Source organism: Sciurus carolinensis, chromosome 1, assembly GCF_902686445.1.
Source record: "Sciurus carolinensis chromosome 1, mSciCar1.2, whole genome shotgun sequence".
NCBI classification, from domain to species: Eukaryota; Metazoa; Chordata; class Mammalia; order Rodentia; family Sciuridae; genus Sciurus; species Sciurus carolinensis.
This window is the reverse complement of record NC_062213.1, coordinates 24848145-24863928: the sequence shown is the minus strand read 5'-3', so window position 1 is coordinate 24863928 and position 15784 is coordinate 24848145. Positions and strand designations below refer to the sequence as shown.

The 15784-nt window shown below is 35.4% G+C and overlaps 1 protein-coding gene across 6 annotated transcripts in view; it reads right to left on the bottom strand.

The window, feature by feature from the left end:
- Nucleotides 1-15784, bottom strand: part of Trps1 (transcriptional repressor GATA binding 1) — a 235803-nt gene that overhangs the window by 3655 nt on the left and 216364 nt on the right. For all 6 annotated transcript variants that reach the window (XM_047559417.1, XM_047559443.1, XM_047559411.1 and 3 more), the window contains one exon: nucleotides 2841-2963. In XM_047559417.1, the coding sequence (XP_047415373.1) occupies nucleotides 2841-2963 (123 nt within the window). The remainder of the gene's footprint in view (nucleotides 1-2840; nucleotides 2964-15784) is intronic.

The following is a 15784-nucleotide window of genomic DNA, read 5'->3' as shown; positions in this document are numbered from 1 at the left end:
ACACTATTTTAGCCTAATTAAATCATGCCCATCTCTGCAAGAGGGACAGAAAATTTTAACCTACTTAAAAGTAGCTTTTCCAAGTTTAACAGATTGATTTGGGATTGTATCATTCAATAATAAAACTGTGTAGACAGTTATTTGATGAAATATAATTTTTCCAAAATATCTTAATTTTTTGAGTTGTGCACCAAAATGTCGACAAAGTAACATGGGAGACAGGTACTAATGACAGCAGTAGGAAAATTATGTACTGCCATGGGCTACATTGTGTCCAAGTAAAAATTTGTATCCTAGAGCTCTAATCTTCAACATATCTACAGATAGGGTCTTTAAGAGAGAATAATGGCTGAATTTGGTCAATCAATTAGAAGCCCGATCCAACAGAAGTGTGGCCTTATAAGAAGAGGAAAAGAGAGATCCCTCTACACTGCAAAAAGGTGCCTAAGTCAGGAGGAAAGCCCTCACCAGAATCCAACACTGCTGGCACCTTGGACTTCTAGTCTTCAGAGCAGTGAGAAGGTAAATTTTGTTATGTCAGTTTAAACTAATACAAGCATCTTTCTAAATAACTGCAAACATGAGCATAAAATATTCATTTCAGAGCATAAATAATCAAAGACAAACTGACAGAATCATAAGAAAAGGTTTCAGGTAATCAAAGCTGTATTATAGCGATCTTTTCCCTCTTCTTACTTTTCTCTTCCTTTAATATTTATATATTCACTATGGAAGCTTTTACTTGTTAACAGGTAAAGCATTCATTTTGTGTTGAGAAGTCTAAATTCATTTTTAGCCTTGGTTGGAATATCCAGTCTGTCATTCTACTCTACTTAAAATGAATGCTGACTTTCATTCAACTTAAGTATTTTATTCAGCTTAGACATTACATGATTAGTATTTATGTACATGCTCAACAGGTGTTTATGTTACATGACTAAAATCCATGGAAAAGACCATAATAAAAACTTTACCTGCAGTAAGAGCTCTAACTTTGATTTGCAAAATCAAGTTTAATAAATTAATGCAATTTGCAGCTATAAATTTAGGAGAATCTTCAAAGGGTGCTAAAGTTTGATTTAAAAAAAAAAAACCTGAAAACAGGAAATAACTTCTACAAAAAGATGAATATAAGTAATATATAATCTGTGAATTCTTCCTAAAAAGAATGTACTTAATGCCAGGCAGTGTTTTAACATATTAAACAAAATATAACCATAAATCTTTTTTGGAATATTTGTTATGATAAAGCATTTCAGAGGAAAGATAATACACTTGTTATTAACAATTCAGTTGCTAGTTTCCGAATGAAAATGCACTTAGCTTGGATAGGCCACGTGCATAAATTTTGTTCAGAAAGTGCAGGTTTATGAACGGCTTATAATATTATAAAATATGCAGTTTAATCTCCATGTTATAAAGACACCTGGAGTTTGCATTCATTCCTTTTGAAAACTTTCAAAACTTTCATGGCAGTTTTGTGTAAGCAATAACCTTTATATCTTTCAATTTATGGTTTACAGAAAAGACTCAAAACTGAAAACATCTTGCCTCTGGAGAGACATATATTAAAATAGTTTTTAGAAAAGTTTAGTTTATATCGCAATGGTTAAATTATCATAACTTGGCAGAACAGTAATTTAATTAATTCTTAGCCTATAATTGGCCCAAGTTCAATTAAAATCATTAACGTCAGGACTCATTAAATGGAAGCTTATTGCTGTGTTTAAATGGTGAAGGTTAAAAAAAAATTAAGGAGGTATGTGGTGGTGTGTGTGTCGGGGGAAATCTTTCCATTAGTTACATGCTAACAAATAAGATTTTTGCAGTTTACTACCAATTAGTATTGTTGGCAGCATGCATTTTTTCAAGTGTGCTTCCAATGGTCCATTTATGAGGATGTTTTGTTTAAAACTGTATTCCTTGTAGCTGTAATCTATTCACTGGCTTGTGCTAACAGCTATGGTAAAATGCCAGGCAAAATGGAAAAGGCACAGGGAAATAGATTTCTGTTTACTTAATGGGGTATTCCTATTTTAAAGTCAGCTCGTGTCAGCAGATACATCTTTCTAAACTATAAAAAAATCCTTCAGGAAGTCAAACACGTATACAGATAAGGGATTTGTGAGTTTAAATCGTATTACAGTATTCTAACTAAAATTTGGGAAAAATTAATTCAAAGGACCTTCATGAGCCAAGAGACAGCTGGAGATTTTAAAACCCAAAGCACCTTTGTACCTTACAATATTTGTACCCTGATGTATCTGCTGTTCAGAACCTCATATATCTCACCCAGTATTCTGGAAAAGCACTGACAAGAAGGCATTCTCTGGTCCTATTTCAGAATTGTGCTTCTGAAAGTATCTGGTCTCCAGATCCCAAGTAGCCAGGGTGACACTTGAGAATTAGGAAGGGAAACTGGGAAATAAACATGTGTTCTCTGCCCTCTATTTTATACTCAACACTAAAGAGTCCTTTTATTTATTTATTTTTTAACTTTTTGTTTGTTTTTGAAACTTTTATGGTTTCTCCTACCTAACCTAATCCCACTGAATTCTGATAACCATTAGCTTGACTATCTTTTATGTGAAGTTCCCAGAAATCAATCATTTTCCTCTTTATATCAAAAGAAGCATAATGCATTACTAATGATCTCAAACATATCTCCCCATAACATCTAAGCCCCTTTTACCATAAATCACATGTGCACTCAAAGTGACTGCATTAAACAGCCCTGCAGGGGCAGGCTACACAAGCCAGGGAATGGGACTTACCACACCACCAACCAGGTCAGATCTGCTTTATAAAGCTTTTCCTGAAACAGTGGGACAAATTCTTACCGAGTGAAGCTTCTGGTAGAGGCCACACGCATTGCATACATATCCGCCATTTGCATTCTTTCGCCAGAGAGAGGTCTTTGTGGTCAGGCAATTGGCACAAAAAACACCCGAGCCTCTACGCCTCTGAAATGGGGGTAGAAAACCAAGGTCAGAGGTGAGTCACATGATCAGTGGAGTTAGACCAAATCAACCCAGGAGTTTTGTCTTTAGACTTGCAACAATGACAGTATAAAACCACAGTGCCCATAATGAGGTCAGGTTCAATTGTGTTTAATAGGCACCACTGATTTTCATTATAATTAACCCTACAGTGATGGATGAGGTGTGTGGAACACCAAAGGCTTTTCACAGAAACAGCTTTAACTTTTTGAACTTTGGGTTTTGTGCCTTTAATGATGACTCCTAAATGCTGAACCCTGAAATATACCTTTTAAAAGTGTCAAAACAAAAGCTATAAAGACAGAACATGGCAATATGGTTAATATGATTTGGAACATGCTACCTGAGCTTTAAAATATAGTCAAACTTGGAATAAATGTAGTAAGAAAACCATTTAAAATTAAACCAATTTGTGTCTTTTTGCATGTCACTGGTGTAACGTAAGTATTAAGAGAATATAAGACACTCGGTTCTGGCCTTTCCTTTGCAATTGTAAAATCTGAAAGAGAAACACGCTCTATTCCCCAAAGCTGGGTGGACCAGGAGGGACTTCTGCCAACAAGAAGTACAGTATTACTAATGAGAGCCCTTACGAGGTGCCTGCTTAAGCTAGACAGCATCATCCCTTCAATGGCTATTTATTTATTTTATTTGACTCAGACTTGGATATCACAAGCATTTCCGAATACAAATTGATTTTAGTGGCTTGAATTCTGTAATCACCAGATTCAAAAATAATCTAAGAATATTTAAAAGTAGATAATTAGTATTGCTGGTTACAGTCTTGCTATCGAGTAATGATTCCATTAAACTTCTCATTTAAACAAAAGTCAGGCTGTTTGTCGGCACAAATACGAATCGGCAGGAAATGGAATTCTCTTGCTGCAGAAAAAGCCAGCCTGAATTGTGGCTCAGCTCTCCTTTCTCTAGGAAGCAAAGCCTTTAATGATAAAATATGCATGTTAGATAAGGAGTGGAAAAAGTCTTGCTGGGACCTAATTTTATTATAAATTAAATATTACAAACGCTATAAGTCAAAATTTCAGGGATTCATAAAATTTAGGCAATTTATTTAACTCCAGTCCATACTGTAGAGGAGTGGAGTGCCTGCCAAGAAAATACAATGGTTATAATTGTACTCTGATACATTTCAAATGGAAAGCTTTCTGCAGACATAATTTTGGCTTCAAGACTGGAACACTTTCTTGGCATTGAAAGGGCATTTGATTCATCGGGTGTTTCACAATGTATCACTAAAAAGACCTGGTGAGCAGCCAGTTCCCTATAGGGTAATTTTTCCATCCAGATGCAAGTGCTATCAGAGGCCCTCGTCAGCTAAACTAATTATGATCTTGCAATTGCTGATGCCTGCTCACTCTAACATTCGACATCCTCCATTAATCATCAATACAAGGAAAATGAATGAAACGTAAAGAAATGAGGGCTGGTAAGCTGCACAGCTATAAAAATCCGAAATGAGAGCAATAACTTAACAAGATTGGGGGAATGTTTTTAGTGAGCACAAAGTCAAGCTAACAATTGCCCTTTTAAACCAAGAACACGGTTTCATTAGTGTAGCAGGTTGTGCCACTTTAGGTGATGTAATAAAAACTTGATTTTCACAAAGATAATCTCCAGTTCTCCTTTACTTACCGACCCCCACTCCCATCCAAGTCAGAACCAGGAATACACCACAAGTTTCTAAATCTCATCAACAGCAATATCAAACATTGGGTATCAGAGGTCCACAGGTCTCCACTGGGACCTGCTCTGACAGTAGAGGCTACTGTCTCCCGAAAACCAATGAGCCGTTAGAGGTCCTGTTTATTAAACATCCTGGGGCCCCCTTTGTCCAAGGTAAGCTAGGGAACCTAGTTAGGTTATAATTGTGAAACTTTCCTGGGGCCATCCTATCATTTTCTTAGATCTAAATAACACATTTGACAAATCCACACCAACTTGATCCACATAAAGGCAATGTAAATGTCCATTTGGAAACTAACCCACATATATGGCTGAGGCTCAAATCTGAATGTGGAACCATTCACCGCAGTCTGTTCTCCTTTCTCCTTATGCCCTGGCTGCTTGACACAGCATGCCAAAGTGGGTGTAATCCTGATTTCAGTGAGCGTTTCAACCCTTGCACAATTTGGTGCTTAATTCTCTTGCAAAGAAAATGCCCTTCATTAGTTAGAGGGAAAATCCTGAAATTACAGTACTGGTTTTCACAGGCATATCTTGCTTTAAGCAGTCCAATAAAGGTTGCTGTATTTTAGGTAAACCATGTCTTATTTTAAATAAACCAGAGTGCCTTGAATTCACTCAGTATCAGGATAGCTTAGCCATTAAAAATCAGATTTGGGAGTCAGACTACTGGTATTCAAAACCTGTCTCTGACATTTGCTAGGTGCAACTTTAGGCAAAGTTATTAGGTCTCTCAGTGTTCAAATCTCCCCCATCTTTGCTATGTGAACAGCTCAGAGTATTACATGGATTAACAGATGCAATTAAAACAGTTCCAGGGATGCCCAGTGAGTTAGCTATTTGCCATCAAGGGGAGTCAATTGTGATTTCTTTTATATGGGAAACATACTTTGATAGTTTTGTTTTTCTCCTTGTTAGTTGTTTTTTTCATTTTTGAACATTTGAGACAAACTGCACAATTAGACACAGTTAAATGCATTTCATCTGTGCCTATCTTATCAAATATGAGAATGGAAAGTTGAGTCAGAGTGAAATATCTAGGTGTTCACACCTCAAATTCAATGGGAGCCTTCTTGCATGGGGGTGGAGAGTGGGAGGTAGGTGAGAAATATTTCACACATAAAATGTTACCTCCCATGTCAACAAATTTAACACTTTGGTAAGTCTTGGACCATATTTTTGATGCACTGAAGTTTCTGGAAGCAGCAGAAAAAGTGGAGAATGTGGACAGTGTCCCTGGTTGTGTGATCACAGAACCACATCTCTCTCAACCACAGCACAGCTCACAGGCCTGACTTGGTGGCACTGTGCACAGTGTAAGCTGGATGGACACAGAAACCACCCTGAAGTTATGCACATCTTGAGCCCAATCAAGGGTAGAGAGGCAGTCAGCTGCCAACGGAAGCCTCCCTGCCCTGCTTAGGAAAAAAAAAAAAAAAAAAGCTTTGCTTTAATTTAAAGAAAAAGCAAAGCACTAAAAACCTGATTCATTCAGTTTTAAAATATTTTATTATTTTTCTTTATGTCTAACTTTTTAAGTACAGAAATCATGTTTCCTAATAGTCATCAAAAATTCTAAGTTATTAACATCCAGGACAGTGTTCTGTCTGAAGCAGATAAATATAACAAAGTTGAAAGTAATACTGTTTACTATTACTTCTATCTTGAGTATTACTCCTACTTTTTGGGGAAAGAAAAGTTGTTTTTCTTTTTACAAATACTATCTAAATGTCTTCCACTGAGGTTGACAAGTTTATCTGGAATTGGGCAGAGATCATTGATGATGTAGTTGCAAACAAAATCAAGAAAATGCATTGTTCCTCTATTACATGCTTATTATTGAGAGACAGCTCATGCTAGGTTCTTGCTAGGTACCAGAGTTACTAGGTCAGGTACGACAAAGCTCCAACAGTATTTAATCTCCATGTTCTAGTCATAGCTGATGGCTCTAAATGTGCATGTGTATGTTTAACAAGTTTTTCTTTTTCTACAATCTGTTCATAAGAGATCATAATAATTTGTACCTCTGCATCTTGTGCAGGACAATGGAGAATTATGTATCCTATGGCTATAGGCAGCACTGGAGAGAAATGAAAGGAGTAAGAAGCTAATGGGGAACACCAATTGGCATTCCTGAGGAATGGACTTAGCACAAATCTCATTCTCATCCTCAGACTAACAAAAAGCCACATATGCAGTCACATTCTCTGCGCCTGACCTTTAAGCAACTCTTTGTACTTCTCTGTGGGTTCTACACAGAGATGTTAGTTGCACAGATGAAGGGTGCCCCAAAGCCCAAACCTACAGACAGGTCAGCTTGGCTGTAAATTTCTACAGAAAAAAAATCAAAAAACAAAAACAAAAACACAAAAACTACAATCAGCAATTCAAGGAAATAATTGTTTTTAAATTTAACCTTATATGTTAGTATTTGGATCAGTAATATTTTGGTTGCATTTGTATATTGTCTCCATACTATTTTTGTTGATTGGTAATTTCCTGTATGAAAAAGTAAGGATAATGGTAGGATCCATTAATTGTAAGGAGTTTCTAGGCCAGTGATTGACCTAGTAGGTACTTTTCAATAATTACTAAGAGAACTTCAGATCACATGTTTCTTATCTGTGTTTCAAATATATTACAACCACAAATTTTTTACAAAAGCAATGTAGGTGATGAATTTGGACAATCACACATACCAGGGTTTGAAATAGAAAATGATGCATATAACTTTTAGTGTAAGTACATCTTAAATCCAAACTATTTTTTTTTTTCCTGGAGTATATCAAGAAATATAAAGGACTAAATAACTATTTAAAACAAAGCCAGGTACATGAAGCCGAGGCAGGAGAATTGCAAACTCAAGGCCAGCCTAGGCATCAGCAAGACTCTGTTTCAAAATAAAAATCTTTTTTAAAAAAGGTTAGGGATGTAGTTCAGGGGTTGAATGCTTGCCTAGCATCCATGAGGTCCTGGGTTCCTTTCCCAGCACCACTAAATAAATGAATAGATAAGTAAATAAAGAAAAGACAAAGCAAAGCAAAAATATCGTCAGTCTTTAAATTAACAGCAAATCATTGTATGAGTGTAATTATAGCATTTCTTTTTTCCCAAAGTACCTAAGTTTTGCTTTTAGGGGGCTTAATTCCTCATTTAGTTATAAATCATTCTAGGTTGAGTCTTGGCACATGTGTTGGTAAATCCAGATATGAGTAAAAGAAAAAATGATAAAGAAGTTTTAAATCGACTCAGCTGTTTTTATGGCTTATTTTATTATTTGAAGATCAGCCAAAAGTCAAAATTTTAAGCTTTTCAAATTTCAGAACTGACTTCATCTGATTAATAAAAAGCAAATTTGATTGAATTATTTATTCAAGTGGCTTAACATTTAGAGACATGGATATTCATCTCTAAGATATTAAAAGTCTCCACTGGTGAAGGAATTTGTGCAGAAATGATCTTTTATAATAGTTTTCTATGAATAAAAACCATACTCAGACCATGTAATTACATAACAAGCCTTGATAGGCAGAGTATTTACTCACATTTTTTATGGTTTTATATCTTAGCCATTTTAAATTGAATCAATCTGAAATTTGATATATGTGCTGTTAGTCTGGATGTACCTCAAATATTTTTAACTCTTTAAATATTTTCTGTGTTTATTTGATTATATCTAGAATTCTCTGCAAATTTCATTTTAGGGAAATGCAAAGATGGCTATGATAGAACCTTCTGGTACAATTTTGCAATAATAAAATTTCAGTGGTAAATTTAATTCAATTCAGTTCTGGGAATAGTTATTGAGTGCCCACCATGTGCCCAGTACTGTGCTAGAAGTGGGGACTCAGCAGCATACAAGTTCTGCATGGTCTGGAATCTTGCACAGTGCCCAAAAAAGTGATACAAACTGAGACTGGTCATAAACAAAGATAATTTAAGTCATGTAAATTATATGGAAATCTGCTGAAGAAACCAAAGTATTCACCTTGAACAAAATTCATTAAAGTGCTGAAAACTATCTTACAAGCAGAGGCTATACACTCTCTATGCTCCTTTATAAAAATGTATAATCATTTAGTCCATTCAGAAACAAATTTACATTTGTTTACTGTCCCATTAGTAATGATGTCCTATCCACATCATTGCCCTATTCACTACCAAGAGAGCTGACATGAGTTAAATAATGTGTTTGTGATTGTCAGATATATAATACACAGTGAATAATTGTTGAATAAATGATATTATTTTAGTCCTATTATTTATAATAGTTATACTATTATGTCACCATGATGAGACACAGAAGGCCACATCCTTTACCTGCTTTCCCTAAAATGCTACCAACTACATACAACCCTACAGAATATACAGAGTGCAGCAGCTAGAATGACTTAAAATTACAGAATATACAGAATGCAGCAGCTAGAATGGCTTGCAATGAACACCTTTAGATTAATAGCCAGAATTTTACCAGAAGCCCAGGCTGATCAAGGGGGAGAACTCTGCCAACAGAAAGCAATAGTTACCAATATCTCGGCTGACTTTTGGTTCAAGTAAAATTGTGAAGAATCAGTTAAAAATGAGCTATACAACAAGTCTATGCCTGCTTTAAAACAACCCTCTTTGCCCTCAGATTTCTTGCCAGAAAAAAAAGAGAAGGGACTCCACACGGTTCAGCCAAAAACCCATCTTGTAATCACCTATCTCAGAGCTTGGAAACAAAACCTGTTTACCCAGCTTATTCAACTCACTTCCTCAACACATCAGCAATGAGAATGGAGACTAATGTCAACTAAACTAACATCCCTGGTTAGGAATGATGGAACAACTGGTCCAGGACAGGAGGCAATATACACCCTAGCAATTCTATGCTGGAACCAGGTATGAATGGCCTAAGCCTATTCCCACTGACACCTCACTATGCAGAGAGTTGCCCAATATATCAGGCAATGTTCGGGTGCAAAACACATTGTTAGCTGCATCTTTTCTGCTATGCAAATGGTGACTCCTGCAGTGAGAGAGCAGAAAACCAAAATGCCCCAATGCATAGCTCACAGTTTAAATTATTCATCCTGATCCTTCAAATCTGAAGACTTTGGAAATTGGCCACACAGATATAAAACCTCTTACACAGGTCTGAGGTCTCCCTTCTTTGATTCACCCTATATTTTAAAGGAGCAAATCAAACATCCAATGTTATACACAAATTGCTTAACAGAATCAGGTCTGGAAAAAGCCAGATCTTCAGAGTTCTAGCCCATGCCATTTCTGGAATAATGTGCTGCCTTTATAGCAAGTATGCATTTGGACAGCTAAAAATATGGTTGAAAATTTATGTCTGCACTGTCTTTTTTCATTCCACGTGAAAGTCATTATTGTCAAAAGAACTACTCAAGTCTCTCACTGCTTCTATTTCTGCCACCATGTATCTGTTTTCACCTTTCCTTCAGCTACAACAATGGCTGGAAAGTTGCTCCACAGGGACATTTTCTTCTATGCCAGTGCCAGAATCTGACACTGGAGGGGGAAAAAAAAGGTAATACAAGGATTTTTGGAGGTACCATTAGGCAATTTTAGCACCTCCTAAGCAAACTTTAGCTTGAAGTTTTGAAAAACTTTAAAAATAAAGTTACTGAATATTTCATTTATATGATATATTTAATAAACATTTTTAATGGGAATATTTCGCATTATGAAAAATAAAAATCTCAGTGATAGACATATTCTAGAAAAAGCCTAGAGTCCGAAGCTCTCAGTTTCTAAGCATTTAATCAGAGAAACAAATAGCTATTTTATAAACTATGTAGAGTCGCCTTCATAACATTTAATGATGATCATGATTTTGAAAGAAACAAAAATTAAAAACTTTTGTCTTAGTTCACAAACAATAACTGGACCATGATGTGTTACTGTCCTCAGGGTAGTTATGTACACCTCAATATTTTCCAATAGTATTGGGAGTCGTAAATTAATTTGGAAGAGTCTCCTGGATCCCAAGGTTAAAAGCTCCTGATGTACACTATCTAGGTTTAGACTTAAAGCGAATAATTAAGCATTCTTATTTTTATTTTATTGATGAAATAAAAGACTGAAAGTAGTTTTTTGATTTATCTAACATCAAAATATACACCTGGAACCTGATTTAAACATTATGCAATGAATACATGCATCAAGCACTACATGGTACCTCATTTAATATGTAAAACTTTTTATTTTTGTGTATAGGTTAAAAAGAGAATTTTTAAAAACTCAAGTAAACAACAACAACAAAACCCATTCTGGTCTCTAAGTAAGATCATATTCCACAAAGCATTTTTGAACCAATTTTCTGGTTCAATTCTCTTATTTAAATTTTCATCTCTTCTTTAATAATTATCATTGACCATTTAATGTATTCAGGATAATATAATATATAGGCTTAGTCTCATTATCTGATGTCTTCAAAATGATCGCAAGAGGCAAGTATTATCATTTTTATTCTTTCCACTAAGGACTAGAAAATTGAAGCTTACAAACATTTTCCAACTGCCAAATAACAGGGCTAAGATAAAAACTCAGGCCTCCTTCACTTGGGAGTCACAGTTCCTTGCCATGTTTCAGGTCATATTACTAAGGAGGAGACTGGGGAATTTTTATCAAAAATATTTCACCATAGCCTGGTTTTGAAGAACGCTTATCTCTTCAAGTCACCCCATAACAGCTGATTGAAATTATGCAAGTTTTAAGGTAACAGAAAGAAATGACTCATCCTTGATCAGATATGGCAACAAACTGCTCTAAGAGTGACAGACACAGTCATAGCTAGAGGAACCGAGCATTTGGCTAATGGAGAGGCAGAGGTGGGGAATGGGTGGATGGGGTGCCGCACATGTATTTTGATCCTGCTGTGTAAAAGGGAAGGAAGGAAGGAAGGAAGGAAGGAAAGAAGGAAGGAAGGAAGAAGGAAGGAAGGAAGGAAGGGAAGGAGGGAGGGAGGGAGGGAGAAAGGAGAGGAAGAAAGAAAAAAAGAAAGAAAAAAGGGAGGAAGGGAGGGAAGGAAGAAAAAAGAAAGAAAAGAAAAAGAGGGAGGGAGGGAGAGAAGGAAGGAAAGAAGGAAATGGAGAAAGGGAAGGAAGAGGAAAAGGAAGGAAGGAAATAAGAAAAGAAGGAAAAGAAAGGAAAGAAAGGAAGAAAGAAAAAAAAGGAGGGAAGAAAGGTCTGTGAACTAAGTCTATTCTTACAAGCAGAAGTTGGTCACGCCACTTAGATCCCCTCGGAGTGCCTGCCACATGGGAAGGCCATAGTGAACTATGATCTCTGCTCTTGCAGCAACTTGGCTAGAGATGCGCAGGGCAATGGTGCTGGGGTTTTGATGTGTTCTGTAAACACAAGCGTTCATTTAACAGTTCATGAGATGTATTTTATATACCCTCAGGCAGAGACCTTCTGCAATGTTTGGTATCATTATTACTCAAGATCAAATACTACCAATTATGAAAGATAAGGTATATTTTTACCAAATTTCTCAAGATTCAGGTAGTATAAAAAGTTATTTTCCTTTAAACACTTCCCATTATATACACAAGTTTATGTTCTCTGTGTGCCTGTGGGGTTCATGTTTATACTTGAGACACTTTTCACAGAAGAGCAAAGACACAAATATTCTTAACTCTAGCACTTCTTTATAGGATCTTAAATCTAAAGGATATGGCACAAGTTGGATGTAAAAACAGTAATTAGTCTTCTCAGTCAGAATTGTGGCAACTACTGATTATTTGTATCAAAACAAGAAAAACTTATGGGAATACAAGGGTTAAATATAGAGGTTCGAAAAAATTAAAAGTGATAGTAAAAAACCTTCAAATATGTCAACAAAGAGAACTGGTACCAAATACAATTGAATTTGGACAAAAAAAAAATTCATAGCCTGTTCTGGGAATAGTGCTTATACCATTTCATTCTCTATAACTTTTAAATATACAAGTGGGTTAAAAACTAGGGAAATGAAACTGAATTTCATTTAGTTTTTGAATCTATAAATTATTTGAACATGTTCTCACATTTACTTTAATTTTGTCTTTCCTCAGATTGCATAAAAATGCTATGTATTTAAAGACATTCTCCCAATGGCTGAAATAAGTGCCCAGTGGTTGTGTTGTGTTGTTCAAATGGAAGATGTGTCTTTAATAAGAGCTCTGCGACTGCTATAGGTAAAACGGAACATGAGCAGATAATTTTATTATCAAGGTACTGTGCAGACAGGGAAATTGAAGCTGATTTTTAAAGTTTTAATAACACAATTTTTAAAAGACTACTTGGAATTTCCTTAACAATAATGATGTAATTTTGTAATAACTGAAATCTTTCATGGGAAAACTGCTTCTTCAATAACTCACCCAGTCAATTACACAGGAAAGTCCTGTAATAGGCTATTCCCCCCGTCAAATAGCTCACGTACACGACTTCCTTTTCAATTACCAACTTGTCTGCAGTACCATCTGTAAAAACGAACACATACCTTATGCTGCCAGTTTCTGCTTTTGCACGTCCATTAGTGGGACTGGCTGCAGCTGCTCAAGAAGAAAGCACTGATTGTCTTTGTTTTGAGATATATTCCCCCTTCAGTACCTCCATGTGAGCTCAAGGTAGCACACTGTCTTGGGTAGGGAGCTGCACTCAATAGGCTCACTTGCACCCAGGTCTCTGTGATCTGGACTTTGTTAATCACACTAGATCACATACCAAAGCAAGAACTACCTCATCGCGTCCAGCGCTCTCAAGACTCCCCCCACTTGGTCATCCGTACCAAAAGGAACAGTTAAAAATCATCCTGTACTTTGACATTTTGTACATCCAGCAGAGTATCAGGAAGCCAACACTAAGACCTGGCAGCAGGAATGGAGACACAAAACTCCGGCTGCGTGAGATTTTATTTCATGAGAGGGGCTCTGAAAGTAGAACACAGTAATTTTTCAAAAACTTTATTTCCCCCTGCCTCACGTTTATATTCTTTAACTGTTGACACTGTTTTTTTCTCCCTAGCTGAACGTTATTAATCTGTTCACAGTCTCTGCCGAAGATGTAAATACATCATTGCAAGAAATTACCCACGATTAAGTTTTCAAAGTGATCTGCCCTAAAGAAATAACACTTCTCCCTATTGTGAAATAATGGTAATTAAACAAAAGAAAAAGAAAAAATTTTTTACCAAACTCTTAAAAGAACAATACTTGAAAAGAAGATGAACAGAGAAGCTGAAACTTAAAACACGAAAGAAAGAATTTAAAAAACCCAAAAGTTGCTCAGTTATGATTTATCCTGTGCTAGTCCACATTCCTAATATATCAAAACTATTCTTCATCATAAGAGGCACTTTGCTTATTAGTATGTAAGCTTAGCTTCTGGAACATCAGAATGCCAATTTTGCCTCTGCTTTTCATATATCAAATTGTCTCAAATCACCAAATAGCTCTACTTTCTCAGTATTTAGGTACAGATGAATGAGTGCTGGATTTCAATTATTTTACTTGCAAGTCACTCCCAGGCAACTGGGAGATTCTGAAAAAAGAACCTATTTTAATCTTTATACGATCAGTGCATTGCACATGGTAGGCATTTAATTTAGCAACAACATAATTGAATTCTATCGGAACAGATACTGATGATTTCAATAACAGCCATTCCTTTAAAATGTGTGCATGTATGTGTGTACATATATAAACATGCTGTGAAAAAAGATTAAGTGTTGCTTCATTCATGCAATATAAATGGCTGTAATCATTACAAAAGCAGAAGTTAGACTGCAAACAGTTTCACTTTTGTGAGATGCAAAAGAAAATAAATTTGGGACCATACTTCGACTATGTATTCTATGAGAAGAGAAAGGCACAGGCCTTGTTTGTTTGAGCTTCTGAACAAATTGCAGACCTTGCAAAAATGGCCTATGTTGGTGTGTGCATTTGGTATGTATGTATATGTGTGTACATGGTTATACATGCAGACACTACTACAAATGAATTCACTGAAACAGTTTCAGCGCACTCTGTAGTGAGATGCCACAAGTTGTTTTATTTTCATTAAAGTACTATCACATTATATAAGTGAAGCTAAATTTTCAATGATGTTCTTAAGAAATTCCATGAATTTCCTGAAGTTGAAAATAGATATAATTACCTATAAATTTTTTAAATAATTATATAATTTGTATAAGACTGAAAAAAGAAAGTAAAGGACTACCTAGAAGTGTGTCTTCTATGTCAGGTTAATGGTGATTTACTTTAATAGGCACAAAATAAGACAGTGATAACCTGAAATTCATTTTTATTACCAATTTATTTTTATTATTATGTTCCAGCCCTCTCAATTCACATACATAATTATCATAAATATAATATGTATGAGAAAATAATGAATGCCATGTTTGACATGTATTAATGAGTATTATATTCCTTCTTTCACTCTTAATTTCAGAAGATTTTAAATATTTCAATAGATAATAGACTTAAGAAGATATTAAGCATTTGAATAAGCTTTTGAATATAGTTTAATATCTGTAACCACATGTTTATACTCATGCCAAACCTTACATAAAGAACCTCAAATTTATTCATATATATTTTCACAACATAAAAATAATTATGGACAGGAACCTAAGACTTCCTCATATAATTGACTATTTTAAAAAGGTTTACCATATTGATTACGTGTTTTGAAATACATAAAACTGCTCTTTTCTTCTCTCCCATTCTCTCTTTTTAGAAGGAGTTCCAAAAGATATTGAAGGAATTCAATGCATAAATCTATCTTTGTTGACTTATTCACTTTTGTAATATTGGTGAGTCTATCAAAGATACAAATTTCTCACCCAAAAATGAAGTGGAAATTTAGGGAGAGAGAATCAATGCCTTTTGGAATTTTCTGGAAATAAAGGAATGCTTTGTAGATCACATCCCCCTATGCATACAATATTACTCATTTCTAACTACACAGAGTTTTCTATTTTCATACAATACAGATACATAGGTTGCATAGCAATGGATATTTAATTCATAGATTACACATAAAGTTGATTCATTTAGACTTACATAGGTCCAGACTTAGAA